Genomic DNA, 21,087 nt, shown 5'->3' on the forward strand with positions numbered 1-21,087 from the left:
CCACTCCACGACCAAGGCACCAATCCTCTTCTTTGTCATTGCTGAGTTTATCATCATCAGTGTTGCTTCACTGAGGTCATCATTATTGCACCACAGAAGTCATTACAGTTGCACCATGCACCTTCACCTAGATAATTGCTGCACTATCATTGAGATCATTACCATGTCAACGAGGTCTCTTGTCTTCATCTAGATCTTCATTATGACTTGATTCCATGACTTCATCAATGCATCGAGATCTTCATCATAACCTTGTCTAGTATGCCGAGAGTATATTACTGTGGGATGACAATTATGCCGAGACAGAGATCAGTGTCTAGAGAGTGTATCATCTCCATCTACTTCATCACAAATATAGTGATCAACACTGAGATCTTTATCATTACAACTACACTGAGACAGTGATTATTTTTCCTTGCATTGAGATCATCATCATAGATATGCTGAGACTGTCACCACCGAGGAGGATGAGATTGTATTTTTCTCACTGTAATTATCCACGAAAATTGTAGAGTTATCCGAGATTGTACCTTACTGTACCCATTCGATGTTTCTGAGCTTGTGGACAGGCCTATGAAAATGACATCTGAAATTCTTCCTGTAACTGTCCTCCTGTACTTCCCGTACCCATCTGAAAATCAGAGAGAATCCAAGTTCTGTATTTTCTGTGGTGACCCTAGCTACATATATATAGTGGTTCGACCCACATATTAAGCCGACATGACAGTGAACCGTTGTGTCTCTTTATATGAGCTGACATGACTGTGTTTTATCTTATTTGGAGGCCGACTTCTTCAAGAGGGATTGTGCTTGTCTTTGGAGGGCTTCTAGACTTTTCTATAGACTTGTATATATTACACATAGGCTCAAGAAGAGCTTCTTCATACATGACATTGAGTCTTTAACTTAATAATAAATCCTAAGGCTCTCGATGGGAGGTAATAGAAAATAAATTCACCTCTTGCTCATGAAATCCATGCAACAAGGCATACAAAAGTAATTTTATTCTTTTTATTTCGTCATTTACAAAGATCATGTCATTAGGAAGACCAACCTAGTTACACTTCCTTCAACACCCTGACCTTGAATTTTCCAGCTTTCTTTTATTCCTTTTGCCTTTTTGTGATTTTCTTTGATTAATTGCTCGGGGCTCAAAAGGGTTAGAGCATGATGTGTAAGATATAGCAGTGGAATCCCTCTTTTAAGGTGGGGCCCCACTAGGGGTTGGGACAATCATGGGTTCCTATATGATGAAGAAGGCTCATAGAACCTATAGGAACCAGGGTGATGGCCATGATAATGGGGTAGAGCTCATGTATTGGCTTTTGCCCACGTGCTAAAATGTTTTTGTCCCGACCATCTTTTGCATTTTGTGGTATTTTTCCTGTTGAATGTGGCCATATATGCTTTTAACTTTCTTTTCAGCTGCATCAACCTCCGGGCTTCATTCCAAGCTATGACCCAAGGTGTGGGCAAGGGGAAGGGGCAAGATAACGTTATGTGGACCCAATGGAGGAATGTGGACCAGGTGGGAAAATGATGGATGGGGTAATAATGAGTGGAAAGAGGGTACTATAAGCGGATAAGGGAGCGGGACCACGCAACCAAACTCGGGGTGTCCCACGAAATACCATCTTTGAAACCAAATGGTCAGTAAAAGAGATCACATGGGACTAGAATCTAAGGTTAATTCCTAAAAGGGGTCTAGGCAACAGAAGCACAGACCTGGCCCATCCTTTTCGCCGAATCCCCCCATTAATCCATGCCCAGAGGTGTCCATGATAAGCAAACCTCAATACTCAATTTCAAAATGATAAGGCATGCCTTTAGATTCAGGAGGCCCACCTTCAAACATACGATCATGGCAGATGGGCGATGGACCACATGGCTAGCTTAGGTGGCAGAGAAATGGCACAATGAGATAGCTGATGGCTGTAAGGGGCTGCTGGCTACTGACTGAGGACCATCTTGGAGAAATTTTTTCTCCTAGGGATATTACCCACAAAATGGTGGGTAACAAGCACCATTCATTGCTTGCTTGTGCCCGACTTATTTGATGATGATGATGCACCTAGACCACCTTGCCCAATCGGCTATATAATTGCACCACACACTTGGCAGTTGGTCCAGGGCCTAGACAGGGTTTTATCTCACCATGGGGGACAAGGTAGGGCTTGCATCATTGTTCCAGCTCTTACAAATGGGATACATGCTTGTTCGATTTAGTTGGAGACCCATGAGGATGCTTTTGTGCCCCCACAACCACTTGAGGGCACCACAGGTCATTTGCTTGGAGATCAAGGGGCCACCCCCTTCATCACTGTTATTGGAGCCCTCCAATTTGTTATGGCACATGAGGGACTTCATTTGGCCTTCCAATGACCCTTCTCGTTACTGTTCTATCATTTCGGCCCTCTTGAGAAGCTTATTCTTCATCTTTTGGAGCTATTTGGTGGGATTGTCACCAATTAGGGTGTTATTTTGCACATTAAAGTCATTTTTAGGGTCTTGTTAAGCAAATTTGACCCATTCGAATTGTTAGAGGCTCATATGAATACAAGTGAGGCCTCATTTGTAACTCATCATCACTTGAGATTTTCGCTAGCTCTTGAGAATTTCGACCTGCAATTTGTGGAGTTATTTGGATGGAAAAATTGCATTTTGACGTTTGGAAATCTTTGCTATCTTTTCTTGGAGCTTCTTGTTGCAATGTTGTGGATGGATATATTCTTCATTGTCTTGTAAGTGCCTTTTTAATGCTATATTTTTGAAATAATGATTGTCTAATGCATGGAATTTATTTCTTATGGTTATTATTGTGCCCTAATTCATGGGAAATTGTTTTAGGCCTTGATACTATTGGAAAATTTTGCATGTGTTACTCATAAAGATAATGAATGAATGAATGTTCCTAGGGGATCATTTGCATCCTTGAAAATCCATAATATTTTGCCATCGAAGTATAAATGCCTAAAGTTGCCGTGTAGCTGCATCCCTAGATAGTGAAGTTGTTGCTTTAGGCCTCCTTGAAGAGCGAAGGTGACAAAGTTGGGATCATTTTGACTCCAATCCTCCCAATAGCCAGGCACTGGTCTTAAATCCTAGTGTGATCACCCTAAAAACCTTTTCTCGCCTTTTCCCCTTTTTTCTGCCCTAACCCTAGAAGGCTGACTAGGGCCTTGTATGAATTTCATTAGAGACATCTCCTTAGGGTGCAAATTGGCAAGCAACTGCGCTAGTGAGTCTCCTATAAGCCCTCAAAATTTGAGGCCAATCTCGTGGTTGGATTGGGAGATATACCAAGCCCTAGCTATAAGACCAATTCCTCTAGGCTCCTTCTTGGGTAGTGGCTCCTCAAGGGTCGTTCACACTTTAAAACTCAAAGGAAGTTCATCTCTCATTGACCCTTCCAATAATCCTTTCCTGACCTAGTCATATTGTTGATGATCACCCCAAACCCTAAGTCTCTCTTGGATCCCCTTGGTCTCTCTTGTGGTCCCAACCTTTGTATGATCTATATTTCACAAAACTTTAAGAGAGGTCCTCCTCCCTTTCTAAGAAACCTTGATCTAGGCATAATTCTTCTATTGAATATCCTTTCACCTAGGTCTAGGACTCCTTCCTTGAAGCCTTTCTTGGGGAGCCCTTCCTTTGCTTCTAAAACAAGCAACCTATTATCTGAGCCTCTCCTTTGAATGGGCTTTGGAAATTATATTATACATTGTTATTGACCTCATCATTCTAGTGATTTCCACCTTATCGGGACTCCTCCCATTGGTTAGAGTTTGTAAAGAGCAGGGGACGTTGACTGAGATGATAGTGGTCCTTGTCCTAGTGTTGTCACTTGGTCTAGTAGTAGTCCCGTTGGAACCCCTGCTAGTTTGAGTGGTAACAAGTCCAACTTTTGGTTCCAATTGCTCCAACCTGCAACAAAAGAGATAGAGAAGACTAGTGCCTTGTTTACTCTCTCCATGTGGCTATTTAGCCCCTCAGTGGATTATCCCTCCAACTTTTGTCTAATCGTTACTAATTGTGTTATTATATTATTCAAACCTTTTTACAATATTAACCAATAAAAGATCAAATCGAAAAAACCAACCCACAATTTTGAGACATGAGTTTGCAAAAGGAGTTCTATTATGGTGTAGAGTTGTCTCACAGTTCAACAACAACTAAACTTGGAGGAGGGACTAACCTTTTATAGTTTTCTTTTGTAACGATTAGTTGGACCTCACTCTCTAAAAAATATTTTTTACTTTTCATCTACATGTCAAAGACTAAATGAACTAAGCAAAATATTTTTAATACAATGATTAGCCCACTAAGGGAGTTCTACTTGACTCAATTGATCCTTAGAAGTCCAATGTTGCACTTGGATAGACCCTAAAAAGGCAAGAGGTAAAATTTTTAGGCAAAATATGCTCAACGTTCCACTTGGATGACCCAACAACTTCATTTGTGGCTCAATTTGGTACTAGGAGGGTTCAATTTGGTACTTGGGAAGCTAATTTGACCTTGTAATGGCTATTTTTATGTCCACAAAAATCTAAATAGTCCATTTGATCTCCAATGGTCCAATTTGACCTCCCAATGTTCCCTTTTTGCCTTCAACGACTAGTATAGAGGTCTTCACCTTACATGGGAAGAGTCTCCAACGCTCTTGGGAAATTGAGGAATGTACCACTTGCATTTTGTTCGACTAATTTTATAGATCATTTTTGATGTATTTGCATGTCTCCTTTGGTCAAAATTTGCCCCTGATTTACCACTTGGGAAGCCCATGTACTGTTGGACCACCTTTGATTGCCATTTTCTTAATGACGTCTTCACTTTTTGGAAAAATTTCAATATGGCATGTCATATACATTTTTTGTTAAGCATTTTGAGGCTCCAATGGCCTTTGGAGTCTAAAACCATGTTACAAGCCATTGGGCCTTTGGCCTACTACAAATCATTGATCAAATGATCACTCATCAATGTCATCACCATTGCTAAAATAGGGATCATCAATAGGAGCTACATAAATATCATATGGCTTAGACTCTTTAGACTCTTCAGACTCCTTAGGGAGTGTTACCACAAAATCCAATAGCCTAGTGGAAAGCCTCACTAGGTACTCTAGGTCTAGCGCAACAATGAGATCAACCACCACTGTCACCTTAGTGGCTTCATCTCTTGCTTTTTTGTGGCCAGATATTATCCCCACAAGGGAGGTTTCGCCAACAAGACCTAGAGGTTAGATGACTAGCTCTCTAAATAGCTTGCAAACTATACACCCTAGAATGGTCTTCAATCAAGAAAGTCTCGGGGTGAAAAAAAGGTGGTGGATTTGAGGAAACTATTGGCGAAGCCTTGGAGGCCAAAATAATGTCCGTGGATGTTCAAGTAAGATTTTTCCATTAGCCACCACCAACTTCTAGAATGCTGTTATAAGTTAGGATTTCAAGTGTAGGAAGACTTATAGCATGCAAAACATTACAACAACAATGGAAATATCCTAGTGAAGGTATGATCAATTAAGTGATTGAGGCTATTGAAGGGCGTAGATAAGGGATAGGTCAACATTTTGTTTTTAATGGCCAAAAACGTGCAAAACAACAAATAATACCTAGACAACAAATTTAAAAACGGGGGTAAAAAAATGCATAAAATGATAGATTTTGCCTTTTTAAAGTTTATAGATCCAATACCAAACCTTAGGTCAATAACATATAGGTGCAATTAAGCTACCAAATGCAGATTTAACTAAACCCTAACCCTAGTTTCCTAAAATAGAGAAAATGGAAAAATTAAGTTGATTGACACACAATGACTAGGGCCTTCAATAAATGGGCAATGGAGTCAATAGGACCAGGTCAAAAGTTTGAGGACCTTGGATGGAGAAGGAGGAGGGAGAGGGAGGAGGGAGAGTTCTCTTCACCGCCAAACCTTAACGAATTTTTTCTTTAGGAGATTTAAGGTCAAAGGATGTAATCTAGTTCCTTTGATGGATACATGATATCAAATTTTACATAATAAGTAACAAGAGTGCATAAATAATATTGCAATTTTTAATATGGGACATTATAAACCCTAATTTCAGTAATTCATGCAAATTGAAAGAAAAATAGCATTAAACTTACACCATTCAAGCAAACATCACTTTATCAATCCATAGAAAGTCTCTCCATGCAAAACATATCCTCCCTAAGGCAATTCACATACCCGATTTAGCCATTGCATCCAAGTGAAAGAGACAAAACTCGCGTGCTCTCCTTGCAAGAGAAAGAATCAAGTGTTTGGGAGAATGATCCAAGTAATTTGACTCCCCTCTACTTATAGGAGGGAAACCAAGTTGAATTTGTCTTAATTTACACCAAAATCCCTGAAACACGACCTTAAACATTCAACAAGGCTAATAGGTCACAAGTCAATGTAAAGATAGATTTACATAATAAAAGACTCCTTTTCTCCACACCTATGGGAAAAGTAGCTCTCCAACATGACGTTATCATCATAAGGTGAGCATCTCCATCAAGTAAGGTGCCAAGAAGGGTCAAAGAGTGCTCCTCACTTGAAGACATCTCAACAATGTGAAAGGGTGCATCTCCAAGCCCCAACTTCTCCTCCGAGATGTCATCATCAACAAGCCATACGTCATCATCCTACGATTTGCATGGGTGATGTTGCAACCCTAGAGCATGACATCATCATCAAGAGAATTTGTACTAGCCCTCCCAAGGTGTCTCAAGTCATCATTATCCTCATTTGGACACTGGAACAAGGAACACCCATGAAGGTGCAAGGCTAGCTTGGGGGTATCTTGGGTCCTTTGGGTACATCATCAATCATGCTAATGCTTTGACTTCTTAGCTCAACATTTCAACATCTGGATTTGTAGAAGGTGTCATGCATCCATGTGAGGTTTCCTCAAGGCCCAACGCTCATCTTTGTGGGTGTCTCAAGTCATCATCATCCTCATTTGGACATTGGAACAAGGAACACCGATCAAGGTGCAAGGCTAGCTTGGGGGTGCATTGGGTCTTGTTGACCATGTACATGTCAACAGTTCCAAGAAGCAGAGTACAAAAGTGTGGATTGAAATTTTTCAGTCATCATCATCTTTGTAATCCCAAACTCTGCAATTTATTTGTAAAAATGATTCTAGTATAACCATTAAGCCATATAACAACACCTAGGTAAGCCTGTGATTCTTCTCAAAGGGTTTCACTCTAGGGAGTTTTTTAACCTCCTCAAATTATTTGTGTTTGTAAACACAAATAATTGGTAGAGTTTTTCTCCCAGATATACCCCAAGGCTAGGGTGGAACTGAATGACAAGGTTTTAGGTGAGTCCTATTGTTATCGAGTCTATGTATTTTTATCATACTAGATCATGTGTCTTGTGTCGTAGAATTTGGTTGAGTCTTAAGAGTCAGTATCTTTCATAATTTTCTCCTTCTAAGGGTTGAATATTGTAATATCTTGATGTCAAAGTGTGTTCAGGAATATTTTTGGTGAATGGTTCCTCATAATTAGTACACCATTACCAAAATATTTTCTAGACCCACTTATGTTGAAAAGTGTAACTAGGTTCGTCTTCATAATGACATTGATGTAAAGAAGAAAAAAAAATTATTTTTGTAATGCTTGAATCATTGGTTTCATGATCAAGGAATTTTATTTTTAGTTGAAGCTCCAATGGTGAGCTATTAGCGTTAGTCATCAAGTCATAAAGTTCATTGAGTCAATGTCAAAATTTGAAGACCCATTTGGGCATATTATACATTGCAAAGAGCAAAGTTAATTATGTTACAAACCCTCCAAGACCTTGTCACAAGCTCCCCCACATGTTGGCCTTCAAAAGAAGAAAAGGATGCTCCTTGATGGCAAGTCGACTTACCTATGGCACAAGTTGGCTTATTTGATGGACAAACTACTATATATAGGCAACTCAACCTTCATTTGAGAGTAGAATTTTGGTCAAGGGCAATCTGAAGCAGAAGAAGTGCGAAAAACTCAAGAGAGAAGCATCATCACCAAGCGAAGGAGAAGGGAAGACAACCGAGCCATTTCTGATCTATTTTTTGGCTAAACACTTCCACACGTGTGAGATTTCAGAGTTGTCTGCTGCAGTAAGGGACCGAGATATGACAGTCATCTTGAGAAGAAAAACTTAGGAAGAAATCAAGTGGATCCTCAAGCCGAGTTAAGGAAGAATAACCTCCATCTCAAGCGAAGGAAGGTGAGGACCAAAATCTCTCAAGTACCGAAACTAGGGTTTCTAAAGAAGGGCCGAAAAGTGCAGATCTGAGCCAAGGACTGAAATCTGAAGGTTAGTCGAGGGAAGTGGGAGGAGGAAGAAGTTTGACTATCTTTGACTCAAGGAAGAAGAAGTTAAACAAGAGGTCTTGTGACTTGGTCTTGGAAAGGTTTATAGGTCAAGGGTCTTGGTCATGGTGTTGGTATTCGTCAATTGAAGTCTCTATAAGAAGAAGAATTTGTTTGGGTTTTCCTCTTAAGTTGGAGAGGTTTTGGCATTGGCTGATCGCCTATATTTTGTGTCTCTTGTCTCTTTATTGTTTATGCTTTGGTAGCTGTTTGATGAAGAAGAATATTATAATAATCTAACTTAAGAGAAGATCCTAATCTAAAGAAGTAAAAAGCATTCACAAGCAGTTATCATTACAAGAGAAATCAACTAATCTTCATGCCCTAGATTTCTCAACAACTTAGAGGGTGGAAAAATATTTGTAATCCCCTCTTGAGTCTATTAATTAATTTTTTGGCAAAAATAAAAATAGAGTTAGCCAGAAATTGTCAAAATTAAAATGAAAGGGGAAAATTAATTACCCTCAAAGTGGAAAAATTATTAAAATTTCTATTGAGGCTATTTTCAAAGGAAAAAATTCAAGTCAAAATAAAAAGCCTCATTTCCAAGGCAGGATGGACCAATCCAGAAATTCGTTGGGCCAAAGAAGACTATTTCCCAACAAATAAAAAATTTGGACCAAGCAGTTAATTATTTTGCACAAGAAATGATAATTCTATTTTTTAGAGGTCCTCCATGGTCCAAAAGTCAAAGTTTGACCCCTCTAGCACAATGAACAAGGAAGATCGAATTATTTTGGAGATTTGTGCCAGCTAATCAAGGGTTCAAATTTTTTAGACGAGGATCAAGCCATGGATCGAGCTACTAGTCGTTATTTTCCACTTGGAGGGGTTGATCCCTCTCATTTTCTATATAAGGGAGCTTTCCAGCTCCTCATTGTAACAACTCTGATGATGATATGATGTACTGAGCTAATCTCTGCTCGAATATTTTCTGCATTAATAAAAAGTCTTTGGGGTTTCAATTCAAGGTGTTTCTCTCTTGATGATTCATGATATGTGCTGAATAATTTTAATGTTCTAATTGTGTTCACTATTGAAGATTATTGTTTCATAGCCAGTGGTTGTATTATCTATTAGCACTGGTATCTTGCTTTAGGTGTTGGGCTAGAGTAAACACATTGAACTTGGCAAATCTAGCAAGTATCTCTAGATCTCTAGTTTTCGTGTGTGAATCGAACCCCTTTGGAACTAATAATCTATCTTTTGAGTGTGTGGAGATCTTCAGGTGATTCAACCTGTGGGCAATGCCCAGGTACATGGATTTTGAGGTGATCACACCTTGTTTGGACTTTGAGCTTATCTAATGATTTGTGGTGCAAGATTTGGCTAGTACATTGGAATAAAAATATTTCTATCAATTATTTTCAAACTCCTACTTGAGCTAAAAATATTTATTTGCTAATTAGAGCTTGAATTTAATTGTGAATAGTGTAAATTAATTTGTAAATATTTTTCTACTAACCCTTGTGATTATTTTCTATTTTGTATATAATCATTTGGGGCTTTTATTTTTCAAATTTCTTCTAGATCTTGGGATTGGCTCTATTTATCTTACTTGTAGGTGTCAAAGATTGAATTTTCAAAGACAAATCTGAAGGCAGAGGGTCTAAGCCCTCACCTAGCCTAGACAGTTAGGGTTTGGGCACCATAGCACCTTTGGAGGGGCCGTTCAATGATTTTAGTGAGAGCGTTCAACATATAAGGGTGGATCTAGGCCTTAGAGGCCTTGATCTACAAGACCCAACTCTTGAAATTGCAATGTCCAACCTCTGGAAGGTAGACGCTAGCCCTAGAGTGCTAATTCACTGCAGAAACAAGGGTTCTTCACAAGTATTTCTCATCTGAAAGCCTTGCAAGTAATCTTTGGTGGCCAAAATCAAGCTTTGTGGCTCAAATTCACTCATTTGCTTCAGCAAGGGCAACCGCAAGGGTTTGGACTCTGGAGGCCTTTGAGGCCTAGCTGCAGCCCTTAGTGGCCTTTTCAAGCCTAGCTGCATGCCTAGTAGGGCTTAACAATTTCATTGCAAGTGATTTGGGTGGCTAATAATTTGTTTCACAGGCCTAGAAGGGCTTAATAATTTCATGACAAGTGATTTGGGTGGCTAATAATTTGTTTTGTAGGCCTAACATCATGTTTTGCAGGAGTTTGAAGTGGATTCTCACTGAATATTTGCCATTTGATCCATAAGGGTTTGAGTTTTCTTGGCTAGTTAGTGGTTTTGTAGGACTACAATCCATCTTGAAGGAGTTTTATGGGCTCAAATTAACCTTCAGGCCTAGCCGCAAGCCTAGAAGGACATTTCTACCCTAGCCGCAAGGATTTCAAGGGCTACTATCCTTGGCCGCAGCCCTTGAAGGGCCTATTAGCCCTAGCCGCTAGCATTTGGAGGCTTCATCTATCACTAGAATTGGTTCCAAGGCTAATCATTTGTGTTTGCAGGCTCAATCACAAATTTGGCAACGGTTTTGTGGTGGTTTATCATTGGTAATTTGTCATTTTGTTTGTTTGTTTGAGGGCTAACAAATTTGTTTTGCAGGCTTGAGATCAAATTTGGAACAAGTTCGTGGGCTTGGAAAACCATTTTATCCATCACATTAGCCCTACACTCTTGGTCGCTAGCATTTGGAGGCCTCATAGCCCTAGTCGCATACACTAGAAGATCTGATCTATCATTTTAATTGGGTTTGAAGGCTAATCTTTGTGGTTGCAGGTGTTAGAGAGCTCAAACATTACTATTTTGGTGCCTCAACCAGCCATGTTTGCCATCAAAGGGAGGCTGCTAGGCTTTAAGGGTTTGATCTCTCTAGCCTTGCCTCCTTTCTCGACTGTCACATTAATAACCAAACCTGAAGTTAATCATAACAATGGTGTGATCTTAATATCTAATCCTAAATAAACCCTAAGATCATCACACATTAACTTCTAAGGCTAATCATTGTGTTAGTTCTTGTGTCCTCTCACATTGGTGTCTTTCTTGAGGTCTGATCTAAATTTTCAGAGGTCTGATATAAAGATTGCAGTGGCATAATCTCTTTAAGCAGATCCTAAATTTAATCCTAATAAGCCTAAGAACCTAAAGGATTAACTCTCATTAAGTAAAGGCTTATTCATAATTGTTTCTGCTTTGTTTACAAGTGATTATTGGGACTGTCTTCATAATATTAAGTGGGCTGATCTGATTTATATTAATGTCTGGTGCATCTTCCTTGTGGTCATTGAATGATAAGAGTATTGGTGCATTGGTCTCTCTTTTGGTCTTGAGGATAAATTAGTGCATCTTGCTTTCTAGCTTTTTGCATCTTTGCATTCTTGCATCATTGCATTGTGCATTTGTTAGTCTCTTCATACATTGTGATTCACTGTTAGCAATCTCATTGTTCTATCGGTGCTTGTTACTATTGTGTCTAAAGAACATTAAAGTTCCTCTTGTCCCTAATTGTCTCACATCATAAGTATAAGAGAATTATTCTAATTGACACATCTAATAAGCATCTTGAGTAATAAGTATTGCTAATTTTGTTTCATTGAGATAAAGTGTTCTCTAAAGTGCTTCATTCATTTGCTATTGTCATCTTGTAATCTTTTGTTAAGGATAACATTTTGAGCATATTGATTTCAAGTGGTTTAATATTGTCATATTGGAGCATTTAATATATTTGTGATCTCATTGAAGCAATCAATCATTTGCATCTTCATTCTAAATTAGAACTGCATATTTAAAGGTTACCTCCAAGTATAAGCTTGGTTGTAAGAGAGATAGGACCACCTTCTTCACACAATTTGAGAAGTGGGGGAACAAGGATACATACATCAAGAGCGACCAATCATCCAGCTAAACATGTGATTCATATTAGAATGCCCTTAACATTAAATGAAAGCACATGATTACAGAAATGGTTAGTGTACCTTATAATAGATGACCCGCCTTCCCTTAAGAATTATGCAAGGTGGGAGAAAGCACTGACTGGACATATGTGGAGAGTTTTGTGACATAGCTACCTGTGGATCATCATAGGGCTGCTGACTGTCAAGCTTATCAATTAGGAGAAAAGATGCAGAGATAGCTGCTGTCTTCCTGAGTTTGCTCTTATTAAATATTGGATGCAAAGCAAGTGGAACAATAGGGCGTTGAGTAGAACATTGACAAGAGTAATTATGTATAGTATGGAAATTCTGGAAAATACTTCTAACAATAACCTCCACAGCAGAAATCTCAATTTTGAAATCAATGCGTTGTATGGAAGGGAAACCTGTGATGATATCTGTCTATTGGAAAAGTTAAGGGTTAATATTGAAAGAAGAGCTGCAGGTCTGGTATTTCTTAAAAGATGCAGAGATAACTGCATTCTCCCTGGTAGCTATCATTAAACATTGGATGTGATGCAAGTGGAACAAAAGGACGTTCAATAGAACATTAACAAAAGTAATTATGTCTACTGTGGAAATTTTGGAAAATACTTCTAAAAATAATGTCCACCACAGAGCTCAATTCTGAGATTGCTGCCCTGTAGAAGCAAAACTTGTGATGATAGACATCTACTGGAAAGTGTTGGAATTGAAAGAACTGCAGAATTAGTATTTCTGAAAAAGTGCAGAGATAACTTCGTTTTCTCTGAGCTTGCTATCATTAAGCATTGAACGTTACACAAACAGAACAATAGGGCATTCAATAGAATGTTGACAAAGGGATTATGTCTACTGTGAAAATTCTGGAAAATATTTTTAACAACAACCTCTACCACAGAAATCTCAATTCTGAAATTGGTGCCCTGTATGGAAGGAAAACTTGGGATGATATTTGTCTATTGGAAAAGATAATGGTTAAGATTGAAAGAAGAGCTGCAGATATGATATTTTTGCTTTCATTAAACATTGGATGTGAAGCAAGTGGAACAGAAATGTCAATCCTGAAAAAGCAACAAATTGAAAAACTTTGAGGTGATCAGTTTGAGGCTTTTTCCTTGAACAAGCCTCTTTCGAGGTGACCTCTCACACTGCTTTTATTGAGTAAATATGCAATAGTATGTGATGCTTCTAGTCAATACCTAATTCACAGCACCCTATATACTTAATCATACATTGCGCTATCTAACTCCATTGTGCTGTGGAGTATATTATCAGAAAATTGTCTTTGAATGCCTTCTTAGTTGCAAAAATCAGTAAACCTGTTAAATCTTATTTCACCTCCATTATTGTCTAGAGGGACGTCATATTTTTACCAGATTCTTTCTATATTACTGATTTAGAAAAAAAAAGACTTTGAACTCAACAAAAGCGTCAAATTTGTTTTTGCGAAAGCAGGCCCATATTTTCCTTGAAAAATCATCAACTGCAGCATATATGGTTGTCAACTTAGTGTCTTCTTTATCCCAAAGTGTTCCACTCAGCAATTCTGCCAATAAAAGACAATTTATTTGGATTGAAAATTGTTTTGACAAGGCGATAGCTCTGATCTTCATCTTATAACTTGGGATTGATGGCTTCCTTCTAGTATATAACTTTATATTCTGAATCTACGTATCACTCCATATTTTCTACACCAATATATTGGAAGAAACAATATTTCAAATCAGCTAATATCCCCATTGTGCAGGCCTCCCAAATTGGGAAAGATGCGCCTCTTATGTACCAGTTGTCATGCACAAGGTAGATTCTGGGTAGCCAAGTGCAGAGTGGATTGGTTTTAGGTCCCAATCCGTGCAGAAAGCAATAGCATTATCTTTAGGCACGGTGACAAGTTTTACGTGTTTTTTTCGTCCTGAGAATTTTTGAATGAAATTACGAATTATTTTGAAGCTTGAGATTTTTCATATTCAATTTGTAACTTCATGGATTTACCTCTGAATCTTTTTAATATGGTTACATTACAGAGCATTGACAGATCAAAAGTATTTTAATTTTTAGCTTAGCTTAAAGAAGAATGTCAATATTGCTAAAATAAGAATGAACTCTCACAAGCTTGATAGTGAAACACGTCATTCAACAATTCACTAAATGTGTGGGGATGAAATAATGAGTCATACCCGTGATACTAGGAAGGTGGGGAATGAAAAACACTTTTGGTCTAGAATGTCCCTTGTATGGCGACATCAGATCTCGTTTTCAAAATATTTGTAACAATATTGACCTTCCTGAATTGTTAGCTTATAAAAAATATGGAGATTTAGGAGGTTTATCTCCAATCATTTCGGGCATAGAAATAAAATCCTAAATGAAACCAATTAATTCCTTAACATTTTTTTTCAGGGTTTGATAGATTGAAGTGGGTCTTAATGGATGGTAACAATCATCATCATCATCATGATAAACAACTTTTGAGGACATACCTCCTAAATCAAATCATCAATGATCTTTTTTTTTCTTTTTATGGGTTACCTCTAATGTAATTTTTTCCTGAAAATATATCTCCTATAATTAATGCCATGCTACTTGTTTGCATTGTGGAAAAAATAATTGTGGATTTTGTATTTAATAGGCAACTGAAAGGAACATCATTGCTGGGATGAAAGTATGGGTTGAGGACAGTGAGCTGGCATGGGTTGATGGCGAGGTTATCAATGTTGGTAATGGGCTTGCTGCTGTTCTTACAAGCAAGGGGAGTAAGGTAAATGTTCTCAGTGGATATGTTTAAATGATGTTTATTGATTTGCATGCTCATGAACAATATTGCTTGTTCCACAAATCCAGTTGTGGATGGCTGGATAATTTTGGTATGTAGTCATTTACATAGAAGTTTTAGAATCTGCTTAAACGATGTGATGTGTTAGATAGCTAGAGTACTTAAACAACTACTAGGGAACCATGGTTTAGCATGAAAAACTTGTATTTTGTGGCTTTTTTTGGTTGGGAAGTTGATGGAAACCTTGTAATTTGTGGCTTATTTTTGTTGTGCAGCTGTCTATTCCGTTTTCCAAGATTCATCCTAGGGATGTAGATACACCACCTGGAGGAGTAGATGACATGACTAAGCTGGCCTATTTGAATGAACCGAGTGTTTTATATAATCTTGCAAGCAGATATGAACTGAATGACATTTATGTGAGTGATATGATTTTCTAGCCTTTACTTGTATCTGTTTTAATGTGCAAAATCTAATCTGGCATGTTGTTTTGAAATCTTGTCATTTTCCGAAATGAATGATACACTTAAAGGCAACTTATAGGAGGTTCCTATGAAATAACTCTATTTCATTTGTTTGTTTTGAAAGTCAGTGTCTCTTCTGTAGATAATGAATTTAGTGTGTGTGTTGTGTGTGATACTCAAGTAATCCTGTTGCTGCAAAATCTAGCAGGCCTTGGAGGAAGAAACCCTACAAGGTACAAACTAGACAATGGGACAACAATGGGGGAGAGGCCCAATGTCACCTCAGCGAAAATCCCCTGCTCTTTAGGATTTTCACTGATGGGAGGAGTCTCGGTAAGAGAGGTAGAGATCAATTCTAAGATAGATAGGCTATAGACAAGGGATGGGATGATCTCAATAGGGCTCATTCAAGAGAGAGACACAATAAGAGTTCAAAGGCTTCTCTAAGGAAGCAATTTGCTGTCCTTGGAAAGACCTAGAAAATGGAGGTGCATGACCTAGGGTTTGATGTACTTGATGATAAAGGGAGTTCCAAAGGTCAAGACTAAAGAGAAAAGGTTTTTTATAATGAAATTAGCTAAGCCAAGGCTCATGAAACCCTCGAATAAGTACTTAATTTGAGAGAAGGAAGACTAGGGTTTCCTTCCTAGGGAAAACACTTAGGGCAAAATAATTTATGGATAAAATTTGAGTGGATGTCCACCAAATTGATAGGTTTTGTGGCAAACCAAGTCAGCTTGATGTTTAGGTCTCAAATCATCAAAAACCTTTCTCCCTAGAATTTCTCTCCAAGTCCTAGTTGCTCCTCTAGCCTTAAAAGGACTGAAATTTTGAGAGAGGAAAAGATGGCTTAAAAATATGAGTGATCACCAATGACTTGGACTAGTGCCTTGTTCCTTGGGTATATGGAGTTAAGGATGTCAAAGATAGGCCAATATCGTTCTTAAGGAGGCTGAAATTTGATGCCCTGGCACAAATTTCAAGTAGTTACCCACTTCAAGGAATAATGAAATTTTATGAGAAGAGCTTTCAAGAGTTTCACCACTAGGATAATTCTTACAATGTCATGTATGAGTAATGCATGCAAAATTCATCTAGATAACCAATTAACAAGTTTTCAACAAATTAGGGCACAATTTTATCATCATCTAGAATCAATATTTCCATACATTAGACATAGAAAATAAATCATTCAACAATTAAAAGTACTGACAATACAATTATGCAAGAAATCCATCTATTATTCCAAGAAATAACTCTAGAAGATATCGAAAAATCAGCTCCAAGTGTCAAAATGCATCCAATGATCCAATAATCCAAGAGAGCAAGAAGTGCGAGTCTCTCTAAGGAGGTCGAAAATCCCAAGTTGAGTGATGACATGGCATCTCTCCAATATATATAAGTCCTAACATGTGCTATTATGCCTACAAGCCCCTAAAATCATAAATTAATGGCAAGAAACACCTCTAGGTCATAGGCTAACCTAGTAACCAATGTAAATAAATGATAAATCTCGTAAATGAGGGACAGGATATTGATGTCATGCATGCGTTGGCCTCCAAAGGGAAGACATTGAGGCTAAGTGGTGCCATGTGTGATGTAGAGGGTCTCTAAAATCATGATGGAGGGGTCGTGTTGAGAAAAAAGGGTACCAAGGAAGTGTTTCCTAGTGATTTTGCCTTTTGCCTAGGAAAACAAATGAGAACACCTTTTTAGTAAGTGACTTTGAGTTATTAAAGTCATGTGAGTTAAAGTCACTTTATGAGGTACTTTAATACTATGTACTTTATATTATATTAAAGTCACTTTATGTTTATAAAGTGACTTTATGAGAAAAAGTACATGGTACCTTATAATATTAAAGTCACTTTATGTTTTTAAAGTGACTTTATGTGAAAAAGGTACAAGGTACAACTTAAAGTTATAAAGTGACTAGGGAGACTCATTAATGAGGGGGGACACATGAAAAAGGGGGTCAAGTGAGGAAAAGATCTCCACCATTGATCTAGAGGGCTGAGATCTAATCTCAGCCCTTGATCAAAAGGGTTAGGGTTCTCTCATCTTAATGAGAACTAAAAAGGGAAAAAGGCTTTGTTACACGGGATCACTCCCGAGAGGTGGGAAGCCTGTTCCAATGGTTCCCGCGCTCCCGGGAGCTTTGGAAGTGTATGGGAATGTTACCTTTTCAGTAGGAGCTGCAATGGGAGCTTGGGAAAGTTTTAGAAGCTTTGACGACTGTTTTTTTGGAGTTCCAGTGTTCTCTGGGATTGGGCAATACAAAACCTATAGATAAATATGCTGAACTGCCCACAAAACATGAGCCTATGTTGAAACCTTCGCAAGAAGAAAGGCCAAAGACATCCTTAACACCGATATCCTTAATTGAGAGTGACACCCGAAGAATATATTTATATATAAGAGAGATAATATATTTATTATTTATATATTTAAATTGATTTTAATATTGGAATATTTTTATTCAATATTAATTTTGATTATTATATAAACTATATAATTAAATTTATTTATTATATAATATTACCGCTCCCGATTAGTCATTTCCTATAAATTTTGGGGAAACCTCTAGCCATTCTGGACATCTGTACCCGAGTTCCCAATGTTCCCACGATCCAGAAACTCACGCAACATAGGAAAAAGGCATGAGAGATTACTCATTCTTCATGAGAATTGTTGGAGAAGAGGAGCATGGAGGCTGTGAGAGCTTCAAGGAGGTCGAGAGAGCTTCAAGGAGGAAAAGGAGGTTGTGAGAGCTTCTAGGAAGCTGAGAGAGCTTCAAGGAGATTAGAGGCTCATTCTACATGTGCATTTGTGGAAGAGAAGAGCAAGAGGAGGAGAAGAAAGGCTGAGATATCCATTTGCTGAAGGAAGGAGGAGGCTGATATAGCTAAAATTTACAGTAGGAGGAGAGACCCTACAACTCGTACCCCAAGGAGGATAGAGGCCCAAATTCCTAGGAGAATCGTAGCTCAAAAATCAAGGAAGTTTCCAGTAGGATTTTTGAGGAGGAACAATGCGAATTTCTTGGAGATCCAGCATTGATTTTGAAGAAGGGGTAGGTCTAGATTTCAAGGAGAAAGGGAAGCCTTATCCACGCTAATTTCAACCTAATCCCGACCCATTGCATTCTTTCATCTCTTTACCAGTATTGATTCCACATTACATGGAATGTATACTAACCTTGTCATGATGCTTTTCCCAAAGACCTTCCAAAATAATGGTCCTTCCTGAATCACGTTGATTCAACTAAGCAAGATGACAACTTCTAACATTGTGTTACATAATACCTAGATGATTAATATGCAAAATGGTCTATCTATCCATCTATCTAGATGATCTCTACAAAGCAACTTAATCATGCAAATTCTAGACATGCTACTATCATATGCTTCTTTCTATGATGTTATGCAAAACATACTATCCTAAAAGAAATATTAGTCTTCATAAAGAACCTAATAGTTAGTGAACTTTCTTTAGTAGTAAAGATCCTTCACTTCTTCCTTCTTTGCCTTCTTCTCAGGTTCTCCCAACGCTTCAACTACATGAGCTTCACTCCTTTCCTTTCTCTTGATGTTTTGTTGGTTTGGACAATCCCTTTTAAAGTTTCCAAACTCATTGCACTTGAAGCATTAAACCTTGGACATGTATTTATTTTTGGGCTTACCAAACTTTCCATTCTTTAGTTTCTTGACTCGGGCGAGAAAGGCTTGAGATTACTCATTTGATCCAATATTATCCTTGACCTTGATCCTTGATTCTTCTAATATGCACTGTGCCCACAACTCATCAAAGGGAGTTGAATCCTTCTTGGACTAGATGCTTGTTGCAAAGCTGCTCGATTCCGGTGGCAATGCATTCAGTACACAAATGGTTACTTCAGAATCAGTAATTGGTTCCCAAAGTCCTTGCAGATGGTCTCTTAGTTGAGAGACTCTCATGAGAAAGGATGCCACATCCTCATCCTTTGATTTCTTCATTCTATACAATTTGTTCCTCAACGACATCTTTTGTCCTGTTGTACTTACCGAGTACAAATTCACTAGCTTGTCATACATAGCCTTGGAAGTCTTCAAATTTGCAATGAATGGAACAAGAGAATCTTTAATGGATTCCACTATGATCCTTTGTGCCCTTACTTCCCCTTTCTTGTATTTTGCTAGTTCTTGTGTTTTATCTTTCTCAGGTTCAATAATTTCTCCAGTAACATATTCCATTACTTCTTGTTTTGTGAGTATCAAGTCAATTCTTTTCTTCCATGCTAGATAGTTTGATGCCCCAACGAGCTTATTGCTCTCCTTGTAGAAAGAACCCATATGACTTGAAGATTCAGACATGATGTAATAATATGATACTTGATGACCAAGATTTTCCTTGATGATGTCTTCAACCTTCTTGATGCCTTCAAGATCCTTGAAGAGTCTTCAACAATGTCTTTGAAAGATGTTTCTTGGGATTCTTCCAACAACAACTTCCAAGATCCTTGATGCCTTCTTCAAAAATGCTTTCCAAATAGATCTTCTTTCAAGAGAGATCAACACCCTTCTTGAACTTTTCCTTTGATGTAGTCTTGATCTTCTTCAGTAGAAACCCTCCTACTAGGTCTTCTACCAATGAGTCCTCAATCCTTCTTGAAGTCTTCTTCTTTAGTCTTTTTGTTATGAATATAATTCATATAAAAAAAATAAAAAAAATAAATGCAAATAATAAATAATCAAAGTAGTGATTATTTTAATAGTCATTAGTTAAGTGAAAAGGTATGTCTAAAAAGACATGCCCAGTCATGAAGGGGTACCTGCCTATGTATATAAGCGGGCCCTCATTGTAACATTCAGTCACTCTTGTACATTCATCTTATTAATAAAATATTACTTACAATACATTGTGTATTTTACATATTAAAAGCGCAAACAATTCTGAGTTTTGTTGCTTTAGTGGTATCAGAGCCATTCGACCCCTTAGATGTTATTCGCTGCACATTTTTCCATTAAAGCTTAGGCCCTGAAAATCATGGAATTAAGTGAATATCATAAATCTAAATTGTTAAATGAAATTGGAGAAGCATTACAACAAATACAACAAATAAAAAATCATTTTCAAAATACCTAGAGGCTTTTAAAACACCGGATTTATCACCTATAATAGAAGTCGACATTAATGTCAAAGAGGATGAGTTTGAGCCGAGTGTTTTGATAGAGAAAAATAGGATAGTTGAAGATGAAATCAATGAGGAAAAAACATGAATCTACATAAATTATTCATGAAGAATCACTACATTCTGCAGAAGATTAGGAAGAGGTTTGTCAATTTTAGATTATGATGAGAATGAAGATGATCTTAAAGATAAATATGAGACTGCTAGCCAAGAGATTGTCAAAGAAGTTGAAAAAGATGATGAACGTGAAATTAATGACATGCCTGCCCCCTTAAATGATGGGAAGAAACAAAAGCAATTTGAAATTTTTATAGGTGGCCTTGATAAAGAAGTTGATGAAGAAGATTTGAAGAAAGCTTTTGGTGAAATTAATGTAATATAGAACCCACCACCTCCTCTGAAAATTGAACCCGATGAAACAATTTTTCATATACTTTGTTTTGGGTCAAAGACTGGAGGTA

The 21,087-nt window shown here is 37.8% G+C and overlaps 1 protein-coding gene across 1 annotated transcript in view; it reads left to right on the forward strand.

Annotated features, from left to right (window-relative positions):
* LOC149254884 (myosin-11-like) overlaps positions 1-21,087 on the forward strand; it is a 483,587-nt gene that overhangs the window by 17,481 nt on the left and 445,019 nt on the right. Inside the window, exons 2-3 of the mRNA XM_089460258.1 lie at positions 14,849-14,977; positions 15,268-15,411. Of these exons, the coding sequence (XP_089316384.1) occupies positions 14,849-14,977; positions 15,268-15,411 (273 nt within the window). The remainder of the gene's footprint in view (positions 1-14,848; positions 14,978-15,267; positions 15,412-21,087) is intronic.

The sequence above is a fragment of the Pinus tabuliformis genome, chromosome 7 (assembly GCF_031772625.1).
Source record: "Pinus tabuliformis cultivar Carrire ecotype Pingquan chromosome 7, CPIR1, whole genome shotgun sequence".
In the NCBI taxonomy this organism is placed as follows: Eukaryota; Viridiplantae; Streptophyta; class Pinopsida; order Pinales; family Pinaceae; genus Pinus; species Pinus tabuliformis.